Source organism: Bombus fervidus, chromosome 9 (assembly GCF_041682495.2).
Source record: "Bombus fervidus isolate BK054 chromosome 9, iyBomFerv1, whole genome shotgun sequence".
NCBI classification, from domain to species: domain Eukaryota; kingdom Metazoa; phylum Arthropoda; class Insecta; order Hymenoptera; family Apidae; genus Bombus; species Bombus fervidus.
In genome coordinates, this window is record NC_091525.1 from 8,471,311 (window position 1) to 8,493,885 (window position 22,575).

At 31.4% G+C, this 22,575-nt stretch overlaps 2 protein-coding genes across 2 annotated transcripts; one reads left to right on the forward strand and one right to left on the reverse strand.

The window, feature by feature from the left end:
* Positions 1-1,445: 1,445 nt before the first annotated feature.
* Positions 1,446-18,962, forward strand: LOC139991206 (transmembrane protein 205). The gene is made up of 4 exons (XM_072011156.1): positions 1,446-1,720; positions 17,002-17,192; positions 17,276-17,439; positions 17,978-18,962. The coding sequence occupies exons 1-4, from the start codon at positions 1,446-1,448 to the stop codon at positions 18,263-18,265; spliced, it is 918 nt and encodes a 305-aa protein (XP_071867257.1). The 3' UTR covers positions 18,266-18,962.
* Positions 18,963-20,558: 1,596 nt separating this feature from the next.
* On the reverse strand, positions 20,559-22,350 carry Wap (DDB1 and CUL4 associated factor wap). Its single transcript, XM_072011155.1, has 4 exons — positions 22,136-22,350; positions 21,626-21,900; positions 20,984-21,536; positions 20,559-20,888 (listed from the first exon to the last, which is right to left on the reverse strand). Exons 2-4 carry the CDS (start codon positions 21,876-21,878, stop codon positions 20,654-20,656), a joined length of 1,041 nt encoding a protein of 346 aa, XP_071867256.1. The 5' UTR covers positions 21,879-21,900; positions 22,136-22,350; the 3' UTR covers positions 20,559-20,653.
* Between the last annotated feature and the right edge of the window lie 225 nt (positions 22,351-22,575).

Consider the following 22,575-nt stretch of genomic DNA (forward strand, 5'->3'; position numbering starts at 1 on the left):
AGTGCGCAGTCGAAACACGCCATCCGGCTCGTCCATTTCCTCTTCTTCTTTTTCCACGATCACTTCTTCTTCTTTGTAACATTGTTCTTATTTCTTCCATTCGAATAATGCACCGCTTTCTTCCCGCGAAGTTATCCCCGAATTTATCTTGTAAATTCATATCGAATCTAATGAAACGTATCGCATTCTTAAATATGCAATTATATTCATAACAAATATACGAAGGATATAAATATCACTTGATTGATAATAATATGAGATGAAAAAATCTGGAACGTTACACAAACGATAATATTGAACGTTAAATATTGTCCGTCAGATAATTATAATGTAAAAGGAAAAATGTTAAAAACAAACCTACTTATTGAAATTTTCCATTGAATTTTATGTGACCTATAAATTGATTAGCAAAATAAATGATAAAAGGACGTTAACTCTGTTTTTTAGAAACGCTGCATGATCGCATATGATAAATCGAGATTTTATCAATCAGTGGCAATCAATTAAATCCAACGAATTTTTATTTCTCGCACTTTTATGTAATGGGAGGATATTTACAATCTGAATCCCTGTTGGTTTATTCGCCAAACAAAATAGAAAACATCCATATAAAGTAAAATATGTCATATTACAGTAAAGATGTTATCGTACATTATATTCTGGATCTATGTTGATATCTATCGAACCATAAAATATTTTTATTTCCAGTATAGAATATTTTCGACACACTTCAAAGCATTTAGTCCATTCTTAATACTATTATACGTTTCAAAGTGGTTAGAAAGTAACAATAGTACTTATTCGTTCTTGGTTTAAGGACATGATTATTTCAACTGTAATCGATTCTTTTGTGTCGATTACTGACGTCAACGAGTACAATGCTGCAGAAAAGACAAAATCTGCATGATGCATTATAATAAATAGGAAATGATTCTTATGTAAAAAAATGAAAAAAAGAAAGAGTTACAATGCAACAGAAATGACAGAAACTCCATATTATAGCTATAGTATAGAAACTTAATCTTAAAGATACAAACCATAGAAAGTAGTTCCTTGATTTTATTTCAGTGAAATAATTAAACAATTACGATTGCATTAAATCTTCATCACAGATCAGTGAACTCATCCCTCGTAAATTCAGGATTTCTCGAATGGCAAACCCTTTTGATTACGTGATCTCGTGATTGGTCGTCGATCATTGGTGGGGAGTTATAAAAGGGGGTTTACTTCCACGGAGCAGCGCACTGTGCGACAGTACAAGTTCGTCTACGCGTCCATTCGCGTCGCGATTTCTAAATTATTTCTGAAACGTTTGAGTCAAATTCGACGAGCCCCTCGTGCGTAATTGGTGTAAACGATTTGGCACGTTTCGAAGACTAATTTATTATCTTTCTATCACGCACAGGCGGTTATCAAAAGGCGGTTATCAAAAGAAAGGAAGAAACATGTGTGTACGTACGTTGGTCGGTACCGAAAGTAGCGAGCCGGTAGTGGTATACAATAATCAGAACAAGCTGCAAAAAGCAAAAGAGAAGTACATGAAGCTACATGATGATCTGGTCACCAAGGAATTGGAGATGCTTAAGCAGCGGAAGACTCAGACAGTCTTCATACCAGAACTTGCTGATGACATCTTGAGGGCAAGCACCATAAACTATAGCTCACTTTTGAAAGCCTTGTCCAATTACTATGAAGCTGTACAACAAACTAAAATTTTCAAGTAAGTCATCTTGGTATTTTTAATTCATTTAAATGGAAGTGAAACTGATCAATTTGATTTCATTTCTGATAAAATAAAACATAAATGATATGTATTTTGATATTAAAATTATGAAAATTTTAAAAAGTGGTTCAGTTTGACTTTTGAATACTTTGATTGATTCTCTAGTTATACAATTTATCGCAAATACTCGATCGATTAAACGCGTAACTGTAAACAAATATTTCTCTCCAGATTTATCTCACTTTTTCATCAGTCAGTACGGTGGTAAAAAATCCCATGTTGATCATTGAGCACAAAAATGTAACTAGTTCAATGTCAAAACAGAGTTAAAACACCGGTTACAATCTGTATAGCGGTATTCGTATATGAATGAATTTCCTTAAGTGAAAGTTAACGTTGACATTTCGTTATCTTTATATTTAATCATTTAAAGGTGACGCGAGGGAATTTTAAATCCTCCCTTTTTTTAGCAAGGCACTTTTATTTTATATTCAGCTTTCATTATGTATCTAACAGTTTAACCTATTAGCGACACAAGATATTTATAGACAATATTAAATGATATTTTCGTCCAGCTAGTTTTAAAGCAGTTTTAAATTGTATTTTATCTTATTTTGCCAATTATAATATGCCGTATTCTCTTATATAGCAAAGCTCAACAAAATACAGGAAAATCTATAACCTAGTAAATCGTAACCTGCTAAATCACTCAGCTCGGATGTTAAACGTAGTTCAAATATTTAATGTTAATTTGGCAGGTGATAATTAAAATCGTGTGGCTAGCCGATAAATGGTAGTTCTCTCATACATAACACGATAAATTCATTTTTTTATCTACGATGCTTACTCAAACAAGTTGTAAAGGTTTTAAGTAGTTGCTTATAATTATTAAACATGAATTACAATTTCGCGTGTGAAATTTCGCGAAGTTAATAAAGCAACATTTTTGCCCTATAGATGAACATAATCGTTATCGGATAATAGATAATAAAATCAAAATTGTTTCTCTATTTGCTTTGTCGATAACGATCGAAATCACAGCGCCATTTGAGTAGGTAACGATTTGAGACTATACATACTTTACATCCACTTCTCGCGTTTTTAAATGAATTCGAGTACGTGATCGTCACGAATTTGTCATGGTTCCCTTTCGTACCATCTTTCAAAATATCCAGTATAGCGCACTATCACAATTAGCATGTGATATAATATTGATATTTAATGCACTACAAGAAAAATTAATATAAGTTTCGTAAGCAACGAAAAAGTTACCAACATTATTGAACAGAAAGATTGATAAAATTGCGAATGCGATAATGGTAAAAACTTAAACAATTTTTGATTCTGCTGTTTTTCTAAATTTTTTACCTTTTAGGATTCTAAAATAATAGATGTAGAAATGAATTCTTTCCGAAAATGAAACTTCCATTTCACACAAAAGTCGGAAAGAATGCATTTTTACACTTAACATAAATATAAAAAATGTATAATCTTATCTTTGTGGAAATAGATCTAATTTTGGTTTTGCATAAATATACATATATTAATTATATACAAATATACAATATACATGTACAAACATATAAATGTAACCGTATCATAGTATACAAGCAATAGACATTAGAATTTACGATGTAAAATGCAGCTTGAATAACATGTCACGTTCGCCTAAAAAAAATATTACGGTAGCTGATGAATGGCCGTTCTCAAGATCCTTGGGAGCGGTATAAAAAGGACAAGGAGAAAGGCAAACGGTACCGTAACATACGTAAGTGTGCTGATTAATTCAAGGATTGTTTGATGTTATCATTGTAATCATAACAAAGTGAAAAAGAAATGTTCTGCAAAACGGAACTTAAAAGATCATTACGTTCATGCTGCGTGACTATATGCACAAATAAAAATGGCACTGAATACATAATTATGATACTGATATATATTCAATCTGTATTTGGCAGTTAAAGAAATATTTGCTGACATATTATAGTTACAACACTAGAAATCGTTTCAGTGTTTGAGAAGTCCTAATAGCTTTGAGGTTAAATAGAACGTTGCAAATATTCGTCGCAACTTATTTCAGAACATTGAAGAATTTAGAAAAAGGTACTTTCTAAGGTAGAAGTTTGATGTAGTAGTTATTACACTTAGGTTTCTGTTTGTATTATGTAACTAGTGAATAGAAGGAGAAATCATGAGAATAAGTTATCCCTATTTGCTTCACCACTGAAGCTTCTGTATATTCAACAATACATTAGAATACATAATTTGTTATACTTTTTAGCATCATTTGTATAATTTTTCGTGAAAAATGTGTTTAATTGCGTTTCTTGTTTTCGTCTTTCAAATATGAAATTTCAAATTATGGGAAAGCATTACATAGATGTCACTAGACGCAAAATTTAATTTACGCGTAATATAATCTTCCAATATGAATTTTTGTACGAAAAAAAATACAAATCATTGCATACACGATAGTGTACGAGAAACGGAACATACTTAACTCTGTGATTGCATTTACAACTAGGCACTGTAATTAATATTAAATGTTTATTAACATAAATCAGTCTTCATTATATTTTTCATGTTTGGCATATAAACATAAAGTAGACTTAGAAGAACATAAATCATCATCTCATTCAATCTTCATACACTATTTATTGATCCAAGCACAGTTTCTGATCCATTTCCGCGATCAGATAAAAATAACTTTAATTAATAGCAGTTTTTCGATACGTTATTTTAAATTACATTTATTTTGTCGTTAGAAGTATATCACGTGAATAATAATGATATTTAGAATTCATGAAATATTGAAATAGTTATATGAATGAGTGTTTTCAGAATGTAATAGATATGTCAATAATGAATATGAACAGATTCTCTGAAGCTGTCACTACTACGTTAACGTTTGAACAGCATAAGCATACGTACTTGACCAACATAAATACATATATGTAATATAGTTATATTTATCACAGTTTGTTATTTAAAGTGCATTCACTTCCGACTAAGATTAGCAGTCGTGATTAATAATTACGTGTTCACCGGTGATTCCCAGCACGTGCGCGCCAACTCTGAGGAATGCAATGTTTCGCGCATGCGTGGAAAAAAACGAGACGAGATTGACATACATGCATTCGTTGCACGTGCGAAATATTCGTAATATGGATCGTAATAATTACATAAGAAGTATAATTTTGGTAACATGTAATATACCTATATTAAGCTTATAATACTAATCGGAAAGAGTAGGGAATGTCTAATCAACATAGATCTTAAAACGAATCCTTTCGACACTGTATCCAGTTCTGTATTAACTCTATTTTTCAATTAATGAAAAACAGAGTTTAAATGGTTCCTTCGATCAGATTCCAATTATGCACTAAATCTACTGAATTTTTCTTATGGAGGTATTAAAAAGTTATCATCTTTTCAGTAATGACAAACGTGACTTTACAACAGCAAATAGAAAATGTATGTCGTGTAATACAAGACATAGAAGAAGCACATAAAAAAGATCCATGGACGTCAGTCTTGTATTACAATGGAGAGAAGACACATCAAACATTATTTACAAATATGAAAGCAAATTTTTATGTTCTTCATTATAGGGTTTATATTGATTGTACAATTTTTACTGCTATCTATGAGTTTATAACCTCACAATATCTTAGACATTTTACTTACGACATTTCATACAAAATTCTACTATGCTATTCCCATCTACATTACATGCATATGTATTTCTTCAACTTCATATCATAGTATAATTTTTATGGAAATAGGACATGTTTCATGAATATTATTTTAGAATGTTTTAAGACATGAAACATCCCAATATTTTGGCTGATATTCAAGTTTGAAAATACCCGTTTTCACGTGACAAAGAAACGCACTGAGGTGACGCGAGAGATAGTTTTGTTTGTTTATCTCATTGAAAATGCTGGAAAATTAGTCCAAGGGCTTCGGCAACTTTTTTGCTATCAAGTTTGGTATCTTTTTTATATCAAAAAACCTGGCATGTCTTTTTTCTCCTTGATTAAAATGCGGCCCTTATAATCTTTCGCATAAACGTTGAATGTTAATGTCAATTGATTATGAATGACGAGGCAAGAAAAGTTAGCGGGCCTTAGACGAAGTGAAAGTACGCGATTAGGTCAAACCTACATTTACTATACGTTATTTTTGTAGGTAAATTTTGAATATGTCTACGATTTAACTAACATTATTACTTTTAGTTATAATATCATGCGAAATTAACTAATTTATAACAATTTGTGGAAGTTTTTTCCTAGAACTGATTTATAGTAACACACTTGTCAAAAGATTTTCTATTAATGGTTATCCACATAGATCTTTCTGTGTTTCTCTTCTGTTCTCACCGTTCTCTGAATCGTTGTTACTTGGCAAGTCCATTAGTGGGTCCAAAGCGAAACACCCTTCATCAACTTCTTTTCTTTTATTTGCTCATGCTTTATTTTCTTCCAACCGTACCTTAGCTATGCAGGAGGATAGAAGGAATAAAAGGAATATCGTATTACAGCTGTTACCACTCCATTATGAACTTGTAGTAATATATAAAAACATTGATTTCTTTATGACGAATAAAGGGATTCGGTGTCATTATATAAATAAAATACATGTTACAAATTTTAATCAAAAAAGCTAAATATACAATCGGGGACAGAACATTACAAATATCTTGAAAACTCTGATTTATTCTGCGCATAATTCTAAAATGTCAGTCAATCGATTTAATTCACTGATTGTCCGAGATATCTGAGAATTCAATAAAAAGCGTCAGCGTGTTAGAAAAGAATAAGGATGCGCATCAATCACGCCGACGACGCGCTTTAATTTGTTTTTGATCACAGACGACGCTGATTCATGAAAAAGTACGCGCATCAGGACGACACGGACAGGAAATTTCAAGGACCGGAATTATTCATGAAACTCCGGACTGCCCGAAACTTTTTTCCGTTGACTGCCATTTCGGAAGAAAAAGCAGGTAGTTGTCCAAGAATTTTAATGGAGGTAATTGCCTGAGGCACATTTGGCTTCGATGCAGTTACCTGGCGCTCGGTCAAAAGACACATCACGAAATTTACAAGAAGAGATGAAAGTGAACGCGTGACATTGCAATAACCATGAACGTCTACGTAGTTCAAATAACCCGCCAAAAATTGTCGACCTAGAATACAGTCAGTTCCCTTTGCCAATATATATCGTCACACGCCCACGCAAATGCGTATGCCAGCTTCTTGCGCTCAATTGGAACTGTTGAAATAAATTACGTCGATCTGTCAGGACTGTACATTATCGTGTAAAAAGTAAACAGGATTTGTCAACATTTGTTGTAAATAAGATATGATAGTATGTCTGGCAAAATAATCGTCACAATGTTCGCTGTACTGAATCTCGTCAAGTATATAATGTATTGGCACGCTTTGTTAATCTCGATTTGTCGAGAAATTATAATAAACGAAGACACACTTCCATAAGACGGTTAATCTTATCGGAATCTGTCTATAGCAATTTGATTTTTATCTCTGCGATTATACGAAAATAGAAATACGACTTTGTAGAGAAAGTGGAATTCTCCTGTAGTGCCAGGCACTTGATACAACAACAAGTGCAAAACCAATGTACGTTTTATGTGTGCATCATCAAAATGTGCATTCGTAAAGATGAACGTGTTCAAATCAGTATAGATTAGCCAAAAAGTTCGTGCGCTAGAAGTTCATGACCCAATATAACAATTAGTGGGATTATACATATAATAAAACTCAATATTTATTTAAACTCAATATTTATATTTTACAATTTTCTAATAGACCGGTTCCTTATTTAAATATTTCTATTTTCACGGTTATCTGAGTGTATTATTAAACAAATTCTTGAATGTTTTGCCTATTTTAGTTCTCGGAATTGAAGTGGCCAAAATTTGTAAGTTTCGAGTGCTCGGATTTTTGGAGTTCCGTATTTTTAAAGTTTCACGGGGCTCCAAATTTTAGCATTCCAGATTTAAAATTTTATTTATTAATCTTATTATTTTACTTATTTTATTTTATTTATTAAAAATTTATTTAAAATTTTCGAGTTCTCGGGCACCCAAATCTTTAGAGTTCTCGAATGCTTACAATTTTTAAGTTCCAGAGTATGTACTCGAAACAATAGCGTTCCACAAAGCTTGGAATTTTAAAATTCCCGAAATCTTCCATGCATTCTAAGTATTCGTGTTCTCAGATGTATGTTTGACCAGATAACATTACTTCCACTTGACTCGTAAAAATAAAGTGCCCTCTCATCCAGGGCGGGCGCCGTCAGTTTCAATGTATAGACATACAAACTAAGGGGGTATTGTTTGATCAACGTTCAAATCAGGAAGGTGAAATTGCAAAGTGGTTGCATATGTATGCGGCTAGCGCGCGCGTGTAGTCCAAGCGATGGGCTGCGTGCCATCTCGCACGTTTCCCTCTTGATAACTGGCTCATAATACCCGGCGATTCTATACCTGCAGGCTTATGCTTTAGAATACGAGCGGACAGCTCGTTGCTTGGTCACGCGTCGAATTACCTCCATTCGGTTCCCTTTCGCAACTCGATAACCCATCCCCTCTACAACTGGAAAAGGAAGAAATAGTTTGACGTAATTACTATGGGCTGAAACCCTAATTATAGCCGGTTAGAGAAATTTACAAGAGCATCACACACAGTACCTGTTGACTTTTTGCAGCAATATTTTTTGGCAGATACAAATTTCGAGTCACGAGTTGCGATGATAACCTGTTGCATACGCCGAGTACAAAATGTATACTACCGCGTTTACTGTTGTATTTATATACTAGTTGATTGTTAATTTGTAAGCCAATCCACGCTTTGCATTTGACAGACAAGAATTATTAACAGATAATAGTTAATTGATTACTAGTTACCTAGATCTAATTATTATAGATTTCGTCTTATTTTTTAGTATTTTAGTATTTTCATATGACTACCAAAATTTCATACCATGGAAATGAAACGTAAAATCTAAGAAATAAAAGGTTTCATTGGAAAGTAAAGGTATAGTTAGTATATAAGAGTAGTATATAAGGGTACATGAATAGGTTTTGTTGCCACTGTATATTTAATCAGACGTAGACTATCCTTCTTTTGTTGTTTTTATTTCGGTTATGAAATATTTAGTGCCGAACGGAAAGAAAAAGTTGACCTGTATTGAATATAACATTGGAACGAAGAAATTAGTTATTTACGAGTAGGAAAGACAGAGAAGAAAATTTACTATGGAGTGGAATAAAAATGCCTTTGACCGACCTCGAATCCAGTTGTAAATAATTGATGTGAGACAAAGCTGACGTTGGCGCACCGTGCAATGATTGTGAATGATTGATGTAATCACAAAACGTGCAAGATAATGTGATCTGTCGCAGACGGTCCTTATCAGTGCTATCTATGGAGTTCCATTGACATTTAGATTATCGTTATCATCGATGTCCCTTTATATGTATCTGAAAATATTTTGGTAATTTATCTTAGTTGATATTCAAATTAAAAATCGTTAAACTAATGATCGCAATATAACATTTTTGAAGAGTAAAAATAATATTTTTTCCAAAGAAGGAAATTCCATCGAATATTTTAAACTTAGATCAACATTTTTTGGAACGGTAATACGATGATAATAATCATAAAAGTAATTATTTTATAAATCGGAATTGAAATCCGAGTAAAAAGAATTTGCTGAGTTATTCTAAATGCATGTGTGGAACGTGTACAAATTTTCCAAGTACATAGTTCTCCGACAGGAAGGTTCTTGACCCGAATAACTCTTCGCATACTATATCTATAGGACGATTCTGGGAATTTCAAAACAGGATTACATGACTTTCCAATACGCGCAAAAGTTACGTATCATTTGTTCAATATATTACGTTTCGTTCAGTATTTATATTATACTTTTTCAGAAGAAACCCAAGTTGGTTAAGAAACCTGATAATCAATTCCTTCACGCTTTCAACGTTATAAATGTCGAGTACATATAATACGTATATATGTACATAGGTGGGTAAAAATTCCATTACTATAGTCTCTAAATCCTTACATGAGATGAATGACCTTTTTTTCGTTAGTCATTATCTCTAAGCAAAAGTATGCATTGCGAGATTTGTAACTGAATTTCTTTTTTATAGTTAATACATTAAACGTTTCCTTACGACTCAGTGGTGTTATGTCGTAATTAGTTTGCATCGTTAATGGTATCATTGTGTAAGTTCTTACATTATTTATAATTATACGCCGTCTTCGTGACATCAGCTGTTGATATGCATACACTGAAAGAGTCAATGATCGTTTATAGAGAGGTTAAATATATAACTAGCGAGTGGCTACGTGGTCCACGTTTCTCGTTATTTCAAGGGGCAAATGATACAATACTTATTAACCCACTGCTACGGTGGTCAGTTTGTCACGTAGACAGTATACATACTACAATATATACCCACAGGATATGACTCTCCTATTTCTTAATTAAAAGATTAAACAAAGAGGTAACGTACATTTCTAAACTAATCAAATTATATATAATGTGTATATATATATATATACTTTACTATATAAATTACATATTCCAAATTACCACAAAATTAAACTTGTTCTACATTAACACTTACAGATTAACATTAATCACGTTTAATTTCGTGGTCAGTTATTACATGCAGAAGGCGTGATAACCACAGAGTCATGAGATACGGTGTAACTAATGATGAAAAGAGTGGCAAACAAATAGGAAGTGACACCCAAATCAACCAGTTCTAAGACAAGTGACGCGAAAGACGGACGTCATAAGAGTAATTTGACCGGCTTGAAACGTGATGTAATTTTCTTACAACGTACAATTGGTGATGTACAAAGTACGACGTATGTACTTTATGTTCCATTCACGTCGCGAAATACACGTGATTTCTGATCGTATGAGTAACCATTCAAACATGGGTTCCATGACCTGAAATGCAATAGGAGCCCCTATGACGCTATAAATTTCGTGTTATACGGGACCCAGAGCGCACAAAGTTAGAAATAAATAGGGAGGTTTTTTTTTAATACACATGATGCGCATTCTATTTTATATTTTAATTATATTTTACATAAAATTTTCCTTATCATATATTACGCTATATATAAATGACTTAAAGCGTAAAGAAGCAAATGAAGCTAAAATTTAATCACTCTCAGAATCGTTTAAAAAATTAAGTTCCATCAACATTAATTTTTGGCTGCTGGTATAATATCTTTGTCGGTTGAATTTTCTTCGGCTTCGGGATTTCTATGTTCTTCATTCGCAAGTATCTCTTTGGTATTATTTCCTTAATATCTCACTTTCATTGTTATTTTCCAGATCGCGTTATATCGTGTGCTATAGTATATTGTGTTCTCAAGAGACACCACTGATGTATTGTTTCGAATGCTATAAGTTATATTTAGCGACTTCGAAACGAATTCATTGAACGCTTACGGGAACACGAGCGATGATGCAATCCATTAATGATTTTGTCTTATCGTCGCGACCGTTTGCCATCTCGATTCTCGCGTTATTTCGACAGATTTATCTCGTTCCGATAATTTTTTTAAATTTTGGTCATTTTAAATCTCGTTCTTGCGAAAAATATTCAATTTTTTCGTCAGTCAGCTTGCAATGCAGAATTTTTAATTAAGACAGCAAATCTTGTATTATTATTTGGGATCATCTTACGAAAATATTTTGGGACACTGTGTATAACATCATGGAGACCATATGGTATTTTGGAACACATTGCGCAAGAGTTCTTTGAACCATGCTATAAATATACATATATTTTTTGTAATCATTACCTTTGTGACGCACAGAAAAGAATTTGTCAGCTTACTTTCACACCCAGTGTTACAATACCTAAAATAACATATTCAGCAGGAAATTCATTCCAAAGTAATAACTCATTGGGGGCAACATAAGCCTACCTACTTACGTGTTAACGATTTTACATTATTTGCTATGTTATACGACACTAATAGATATTTATTAAACGTAACTTCATTTAAGTTAAATTTTGCTGCAATAATATTAACAAAAATATTAAATCATTTTTCGTTATAAAAGATGCAACAATAACATAGTTTACAAAGGGACATAGGGAACATCTATAGACACGATAAGGTGATACAGCATCCACTGAATAGGAGATGTAATGGATATCAACGAGCAAAACCTCGAACACAACGTATAACAAGACACAAAACATCCATTTAAGTAAACGCAAACCACGTGTACCAACATCCTCGTGGACAGTGGTGTGCCTTACTTTTTATAGCACGAACTTTCCACGAATATTGCTGTTACCGACAAAACCTCTTTTCTTGCCACATTATGCTCCACTTGGATTCTCTTCGTAACATAATATCTGTATGTTATATCTATACGTGAAAGAATCATTCAACGAAAAATGGAAATAGAAAGCAGACAGGGATATTTAGATATCAAAAGTGCTCTGATTAAAAGTAGCCGAGGAGCTTTCTGAAAAATGAGTCTGTGATACAAAATGGAAAGTTGAATAAATTGCTGCACGGGTAGTTTCAGTTCTAATTTCTTAATACATATTACCTTTGATATTATTAATGTGTTTCGCTGAATTTATTTGCATAGCAATTAGATAGATTTGATTAGCAGTTTTTTTAGCAGACAGATAAGAGGGATAAATATTATCGAAAAATGCCAGAATCAAAGTTCAGAGGGAGCAAAAAAGAGAATTAAGGCCTATAATTGATATTACTGGCAAATAGCTAAGTAACTTTCTAATCTACTGACTTCAACATCAAATTTCCTTACCAAAAAATTCCAAGAATCCAAGAAATCTGTATGCAGTTATCGAGCATTTCGTAACTCGATAAAATTTTTAAAATCTTTCTCTTATCGAAAATCCATAATGTTCGTTTTTTAATACAAGGAATGTTTCGAGTATCTAAACGATTCTCTTACAACTTTGAAAAATATTCTCTAATTTAATTATACATATTGAGTTGCTGCACGAGAAATATTTCTAGCAAGAATTCAGGAAATCGTGTGTTTAGCCAGTTTTCCACAATTTGTACAATCTCAACAGGATATTAGAAAGATACATTTGCAATCTCTAGCGAAACATTAGAGCATAACGGGATACCGCTTCTATCGCCTACGTGCGAATTGATTACTTCGATATGGAGGCAAATGCATCGTATGCTCTCGAGTATCTGGTAGGAGAGGTAGGATGAAAGGGATAAGTATTGGGAGTATTGAAAGGGACATTACAAATATTCAAAAGACGAAAGATTTGCTCGTGATGATAATTTTTTTTTTATTTCGTAACACCATTATTGCGTGCACAATCGCGTGCAGTTTCAAGTCGTTGTTATTTCAAGCGTAACAATAAACGCACGATTGAATTTTTTCTGTGGTAGAAGTAAAAGTTTTGGCAGTTTGCTGAAACATTTTACTACGTTGTACTACGTTGTACTGCACGAAGTACTGTTATTAGCAAGCAACTCCTTCATCCTGAAGTACTACATCAGAACAGGTATTTATCCAGAAATGGTAATATGAAACGTCCGGCACCTTGGGTTTAATGTTTTTCCTTAGATTTACAATATCGTTACCATATTTACGGAAGGGGCGCAACAAAAGCTTATGAATTTATTATTTATGGTAATTTAATATTGTCTAGCTTTATAAGCTTCACTTGTTGACTTTTTAATTTTACTACGAATTAATATTAATATATAAAGTTTAACAATTATATTTTACTTTTGTATTTTCTTTTATTTTTTATATTTTTTTATTTCACTTGTTATTCTTTAGTTTGATAATTATTTTCGTTTTTAAATAGGTACCTTAAATAGGTTAATGAAATAGATAAATTTCACGTAAATTTTGTTATATTTGCATCATGATTATATTGTGATTCTAATATCTAAAAAAACAACATTAATATTATCCTGTTTTATTACGCTATCCTATTCAATACAGTCAATATGTGAAAAGTACAAACTTTCAAAAAACAGAAAATAAACAAGTAAATATAGAAAAATGTTTAGTACTGCTACGTACAGTTATAGGCTGATAACTAAACTTTTCAATGTTATCAATTAAAAGTGAAATTATTTTTTAGTTTTTGTTATATCTTATTCAAAACGGAAATGTCTCTTTCCTTTCCACCTCTCACGTACTACTTTCATCTTTTGACAAATATGTACTTTTATTTGTACTTTATTCGCATTTTTATTCCTGTAATATATTACCGCATTTTTTAAGATAGCATGCCACTTATCTTCCTTGATCCATATATTTTCCAGTTTCATAAGATGTAACATATTATAATCGATCTTATCTAGATCGATACAATTGGCAAATTCATCATTCATGGTAAGCTGGTATTTGTTTAAAAAAGAACGTTCATCAAAGTCTTATGAGATCGGAGTGTTATTATTTTAGTCTCTTCTTTTCTTATCGCTTCATCCTCATTTGCCAATACAAAGATTTGTTATTATTCAATAATGAAGCTTCTTTAAGATTTAAAGGAGATAATAAATTTAAAAATTATATAAATGATAACAACTACATATATACACCTATTGATATCTTATGTAATCATTTTATTTAGAGCTTGTAGTATATTTTTTGTAAAACACTCTGACAATTCCTTATAATTAACTTCATTATATTTTATCATTAATCTCTATGCTTCTCTTTCCTCCATCAACGTTATTTTGTAAGCGGAGGATGACCTATGGCACGATTTAATTTACAAGTAGGCAATAAATGGATTTGACTTTCGTAAAACTAACATCGTTTCGTCTGGTACTGTCTGGTGCCTGAGACGATGATGTTACTGGGTGAGTCCTGTGAATCTAACTTAACGGAGAACCGGATCCGATAATAAGATGTGGTCACGCGAGTAGCGTAAACCATATCGATGATGAGACTGGCGCATTCGTTGTCTGTCGATTCTAAGACTCAACCTGATCGAAATTATTTTTTCTTTTTCTAAAACTATGTATTTAGCGTACACGAAGTAGAACATATACGGATGACGTACATTTTGAAGCGAATGAAAGGACTATCTTTTTTATTGTTATTCTTTGTCATGTAAATATCTCTTTAAAGAGTGGATGTTTGCAGGCAAATTACAATCCTATATATATCTTTTGTTACGTTATAATTTACAAATAACTTATAACATATTACCTTATAAATTAGTTATTATGAATTATACATTCTTTTAATACTATTTCGACGTGCGTTACGAGAAATAACACATTTCACTTGTCTTAGAAAGACTAACACTCTGCTCTTTCTGGCCAAGAAAAACAACGTTTCGATTTTCGTCTCGAAAAATAATATGTTTTCGTCCATGGCCACAAATAATAGTATGTTACGCTTTTTCGCAATGAAAAGTCGCATATTTCGGTACCTCGCTGCGAAAGATCGCACGTTCGTAAGTTGCTTACGATTCTATTGGAAAAATAAAAAGATAAAGGCTCTTTTAAGTGAAATAAACGTCTGCGATGATATAAATGAATCTTAATCAAGCATAGATTCGTATAAATTAATTTATGCAACTAGCAATATCATTATAACATTGACTATATTTTCTCGGTATAAGAACTTTTCAAGGATCAATTTCAACCGCTTAAAGAAAATCTGCGTTGTAAAAAACATTATACAATATATATCTATATATTCTCTACATATCCCAAAGTTCCATAATTTTTTTAATTTGCGAGTTGTGGATCTTCTTGTTGGAATATCTCCATTATAATCGATTTTTTAATATTTTTTGGAAGAAAGCAAAATAATATATAAGTCCTAAACTTGATATCTATTTTTTATAGCAATTTATTATTGAAACAAAAATAACCATATTTTCCTTGTTATAATGAGAAAAGAAACACGACGCATTCTTGATGTAATATTGACAAAGATATTTATCTATTATTCACCACCAGAAACTAGCATTACAAGAGTACCTTCCTCCTATACTACATAATTTTCAATATTATTTTCTGAAGGTATTGGACGAGACATATTGCAATAGTTCCATTAATTTACTCGTAATCTATAACTGTTTCATTTATTTAGCTAAACTCGTTTAAAGTCGATTTTTAAGTTTTATCCACAATGAACGAGCAATAAGCGACTATAAAGGTAGTTACAGAAGATTAACGACATCTCTTTGGAATCTGAAATATTCTATTCTTCGGTAAATAAATGAAACATGCTACTTTTCGCTACAGCGTTTGAAATAAACTACCGCTTGTAGCGAAATGTGAATCGCTTGCTATCGTGTTATATCTGAAACATGCTTGTTATCAGCAGAAACTGTAAAATATGCTTCTTCTCAGGGTAGATCAAGTTATGCTACTCTTCGTAGGATAAATGAAACATGCTACTTTTCGGAACGCATGTCGATTTATATTATACATTTTATTACAATTATTTATTTCCGTTTAATTAATTTACTTCAACTTGATTATATTTATACAAATTACAAGTACAATAATTTTTAACATTTCTCAAGAATTAATTTTACAAAGATTTAATATTTCTTAATTACGATTTACATTATGTTACACGACTATTTTACACTGTCAGTATAAACACAATGTTTGCCATGGAATATAAAATTTGAATATTTCTAGCATTTAACTAACAAAGCAGCCTTTGTTCGAGTTCCAATTAGAAATGCTCGAGGCTGTTGTAATTAATGGCTTTCTACGAACGATGGCAATGATGCTAACGATCACCCTTGTATTCTGAAATTATAGGTCTTTAACTCGTGAAATGATGCATCGATCGGGCCGATGCTTGACTTGCCATACAAATCTTCTTATCACCTGAAAAGCGTCGAAACAAATTATACTTTGCCAGAGGACTGTTCATATTATTTCATATCGATGTCTGAAACAATAACTTTGAAAAACATATGATAAAATGAAATAATGCAATTATCAAAATTAAATCATCAACTCTGTACTGTTCTTAAATAATTTTACAAAATTGTTACGTGATATAATAACAAATAAAAAATATAGTTTTCAAAAATAATAATAATAATAATATATAATATAATATAAAAATTGTCAACTAAGTAAATTGTCTAACTAAATTATCAACTACTGTTACCGTTTTGCTTTTTTTTTTTTAGTCCAGCACTTTCTATATCTATGATTCCAGATTCTAATACTAATATAAGTGAGTAATTTTTGTTACAGAATTCTATTTTACACGACGCAACCGGCTCATGTAATTATGATCGCAGCAGTCCTATGCGTGACATCGGCTCTTGTACCAACTACTGACAGAATACACGTTAGTCATCCTCAATCGAGAGTAACAGCCTTTATTTACCTAGCTTCATTCGTGATGCATCTTGGCGCGCAAATTTGGATGACTTTTGTATCAGGTAATCACCATAGATAAGATAGAACTGGAAGAAATAATCACAAAGATGGCCGAATATTAAGAAATTCTTGTTTGGATACACAGGTCTTACCTTGTACTTCGCATTACCAAGACACACCTTTGGGGAGGTGCAACGTATCCTATTTCCAAGATACTTCACCATCAATGCATGCCTTAGTCTCACTACACTTCTTATTTTCGTCAAACATCATCCTATACACACATGGAACACTGAAATTGCCATTCAGGTTTGTAAAACAATTAACTGAAAGCTCAGAACAGTTATTACGCCATATAAAACAGATTCAAAATCGCGTTTCTGAACAGTTTAAAAATGTGAACGCATACAATTTAAATAATCATTCAAATTAATACAATATCAAGCATGAGAAGTTTTTATATTTAGTCTGTAACCATTATATAAAATAAAAATTTGGGAGGTGTTCTATATTTACATGTAGTGTTTCAAAGTACAAGAAGTGCATTTATTTTTAAATCTTGCGTTATAGAGAAGAAATAAAACATTACACGATACAATTAGGTGTTTCCTATTTATATACTCGCTATTGTATCTCTTTAGAATTCATTTTATTTCATGATATTCACTTTTTCCAACCAAATGCTTTGTCTTTAAATATTCTCTCGTATCATCAAAAACAACGGAAATATTTTCGATTCTAGTCTTAGGTAATTCACTCTATATGTCCGTATAGAAGAAAATTATATATTTCATTTTATATTATTTTAATTATTTTGCTCAATAATATATAAATATATATTTTTCAGGTAGGTGGTATGTCCGGTGCCTTTTTTCTAGAGTTATTGATACGACTCTACTTGACTCCGCCTCTTCTACGGCTAATAGTACAGAAGAATACTCTGGAACGTGCTGCTGGTGTTGGCAACGAGATTGGTGTTCACAATCCTGGTCCTCTGAAACACTGCCCCCACTATTTAAAGATTCATCAAGCCTTTAGACGCGTCCATGTTTATATAGCAATGGGAAACATGTTGACTATGGGATGTACGGTGTTACATCTCCATTATATAGCTAGTAAATTATGCTTTATTTAAAAACACCGTTAGTCCCCTAAGTAATGAGTTTTACTGAATATATCTGTATTCAAAATCCTCTGAAGAGTACTAGTATACTAGTACATTAGCAAAGAAACGCTAATATGTACTGCTTTCAATGTCATATAGTGTTTGCTTCTCAATACAGAAGATATTTAGATTCAATACAGAAATATCCGATATGTTCTTTGAAAGAAAAAGAGCAATTCATAAGGCTGATGAATATGCTTGCAAAAGAACGGATTGAGTATTCTAAAACGCGTTTAGAATTCTCTACCTATCCAAAAAAATTGAAAATACTGAACTTGATCTATATCCCTGTAGAACGAGCGTTCAGTAATTTAGGCATTACAGTAAAATGAAAAATTTATACTTTCTAGAATTCCCCCAAAAGAACATGATTTGTTAATTTACTATTAACGCGATGCATTAATTATAATAAAAATGTAACGATACACGAATAACGATAAACGTAACTCTTTTACGTTTAACCGTGAGATAATTACTGTTTTGTCGTTGATCACCTAATCTCTTATTTGTTCCTCTTTTTCTCCGGAAAAGAAGTGCAATGTGCGTGTTTGTAGTTCGTATGTATGTCTCCATGTTAAAATGCAAGAGAATCACTTGGCTAAGGAATGAATGAATCATGGAACTAGTGAAAAAAAACAAAATATACACTTTACAGTGAGATAAAGTACATGTCATTAGCCCTTATTTTTTACATATATATACATATATATGAAATTTAATGGAATATTCCTAACGAGAACAAGATAAAATAAGTCTTGCCAAAGTTTAATGTAAATTATTGATAGAGATAATATCTTTAAAATTTATTCGACGTAGCTATATGTATAAATATGCCTTTTAACTATTGACGTTAAATTGAGAAACAGGAAAGAAACGCAAGGTCATTGACTATGTTAAATAAATAGATAGTGAAAGGCTTGCTCTGCATCAGAGTTATTGATATTTATTGAAATAGCGATAGCATTATAATAGTTTAATCCTATATCTGTGTAAAGTTATCAGATATTTAATGGGAAACGAAAGGGAGATTATCGTGAAAAATTAATGTATTAATTGACTAATATTTTGTCTCGCACACACATTTCATTATTGTAAATAATGCATCTCGCTCATTATGTAGTTGTAAATTATAAAACACTTGAGTACCAATATAAATCGTACTTTTCTAAAACATAAATTGTACTAATTATGAATCCTATTAGGTTATTCGAAATAGAGATAGTATGATCCTTAATTAATGCTTCTGTTATTATTTATGTTAAAAACTATCGAATTATAACATATAAATGTTACAATAATTAATAACATATAAAAAGACTTATCTTCGATCAAAATTTTGATCGATAATTTCGTAAATAAATATTCTATTACTAATACTAATATCACGAGCGCTACTGCTATAACTTTTTTCATTTTAATAAAAGAACTCAAAAATTTTGTTTCTTTTATTAAAGTACGAATATGAATTGCATTTTATGTTAATAATTTTTGCATACATTTTCCAACAATATATATTATGAATGTAGTGAAAAGGTGTATGAAAAATTGATAGTTATAATATCCTAATTATATAATCTTTTTCTACAAAATCAAGTAAATATGTAAGTATAAACATATATACAATTGTATAATGTAATGGATATATTTTATTTTGTTGCATTTCATGTAAAATGATTATTCGAACTTGAGTATTCTAGGATCACTGTAAGAAACAGACTGATTCGTTATTCCTGGAACCTCATCATGTACATATCATCACAAAATAAAATACATCGATTAATTCATTATACATTAATATAAATATACACGTGGTTCATCATTATTTATATATCGTATCCAGTTTTATGCTACTACTTAACTTTTAGTTATTCAATGAGCTTTTTTAAATTTGTATGATTGTAGTCGGTCGCATGACAATTATTCGACAAACCTGAGGATCCCAAACCTCAGATACGTAAAATATCAGTGACACAATGATAAACCATTGCATTAAATTAACATGTACACATACTGGATATTTTCAAACCGCTTAAGCCTTATTTATTCCAATAATTAAAATCGATAGTATTAATGGAATCATTCCGAATGGATTCTTCAAAAAAGTTTAAAATTTATACAGACTTTTGATTAAAAGATACGCGCTAATCGTTTTAGATATTTCCAATATTTTAAAAAATATCTAGTATTTATACACGTCTATTTTACAGGTACAAAAAGAAGTATAAAAAAATCTTATGGCATAGGCGAAATTCTGTACAAATACTAAGATCAAACGCATTTAATAAATTTAAGTAGATAATTTGCAAGAAAAATTTTGCTACACGCAGAGTGACATAAACCTAATAAAAAATACTTTTTTTACACCCTGAGAATTTCCGCTGCTTTATTATAACAAATTGCAATCCAGTCAGGTTGTGTGGCGCCCCATTGAATTTGATTCACTTCTCCTTCGGCAGCAGTGTAGGCAAGAATCGGATCCTCGATGGCTCGTGGCATTTGTTGTATGTCCCAAATTAATGCCTGATGATCATCTCCCGCCGTACAAATGTGGCAAGACGAATGTGGTGCCCAAGCAATACCATTAACGCTTGCTCTAAAAAAGAATATTAAAATTAAAATTTAATATGAAATGTATAAAATATAAGATCCAAATAAATATAACTAATACAATAAATACATGTTACATACCTATGATTATTAAGTCTCGCAACTGGTGTACATGGCACGCGGACGTCTAAAATAATTACTTCACACGCGTCCATTGCAACTGTTGCGAGATAATTAGGGTCCTGCTTATTCCATGCAAGTCTCAAAAGTGGTGTATGTTGCGGGTCTTCATATATTATCGTCGAATGTTCCAAATGTCGTAAATCAAACATTCTCACAGAACCATCCGCACCAACAGATGCAAACATGTCACGACCACCACCAGCACGACTAAATGCTATGTCATATACTTCTTTATCATGAGCAATTAACTGTGTCTTAACGTGACCAGTGACCATATTAACTCTACCCAAAACTTGACCAGTTTCCAATCCCCAAATAGTACATGTTGTGTCTATACTAGAAGTACCAATTAAATTTGGATCTACTTCATTCCAGTCAAAAGATGTAAGAGGAGCACAAAAATCTGAATTTTTATTATTATTTAAAACACATTCTAAACGAGTTTCTGGTTCAGCTGCTCTCCAAACTCTTAGATAGTCTCCCGATGTAGCTAAAAGATCCGGAAACAAACCTATGAACATAATAAAATATGCAAATGAAGTTAAAAATAAGAATAATATTAATATGTAATTAAGATTTATTTCAATAATGTAATAATACCTTTACTATCTGGTATCCACATAATTTTTGTAGTTGGATAAGGATGATCAAATGTACTTTTGGCACTAAATTCAGAAGTCTCTTCATCCAATGAAACTATTTGTACTTTATTGTTATATTCTTCCACAAAACTACCAAGAGCCAAACGAAATCGCTTATCAGGTCTTACTGACCAATTAATACTGTACAAAGGCCATGGCGCCTCATATTTGTAGATTTCTTTTCTTTTTGGCGGTACACTATGTAACGCCATATTTTCCTCCTACGTTTTTCACCTAAAATAATTCATATTAAATGTACATCAAACAATATAAATATATATAAATATATATATTTATAATTTTTAAATTAATATTTTTACGTGAATTGCGATATAACAAAAGGGATGAAATTAATTATATTTCCTAGCAAAACAGTGTTTATAATATAATAATAGTACTTATATGTATCCTATTATGATATAATTTCATAATATATAAACAAACAGATTACTTAGATTACGACACTAACCTCAAAATCTGAAGTGTTCAGAACGCAATCGCTTTTTAATGCAATTTATATCCAAGTTCTGAAAATTTATTCTTTCATAGTAAACATATTATCAAAAAGAATATTTAATGCTAAAAATGTTAACGAAAGGAAGCCAATATTGAAATTACAATATTTCATAAAGATATAGACTTAACCAAATCTTTTATGATAAGATAAAATGGCGCTCTTTTAAATTTGACATTTTATTGTTATCATAATTTAATAATAATTAACAATAGCATTTGATCAATTTCAGTGGCTACCATACATTTTTCAAAAATATGCGAGGTAATATCAACATAATCTTAAACAAATTTGTAATTGTTGTATTAAAATGTATCTTTATTTTTAATTTCCCTTTTGCATGAACTTTATAAACTCACGTATTAAAAATTACAAATTCATTCATAGATACAGAA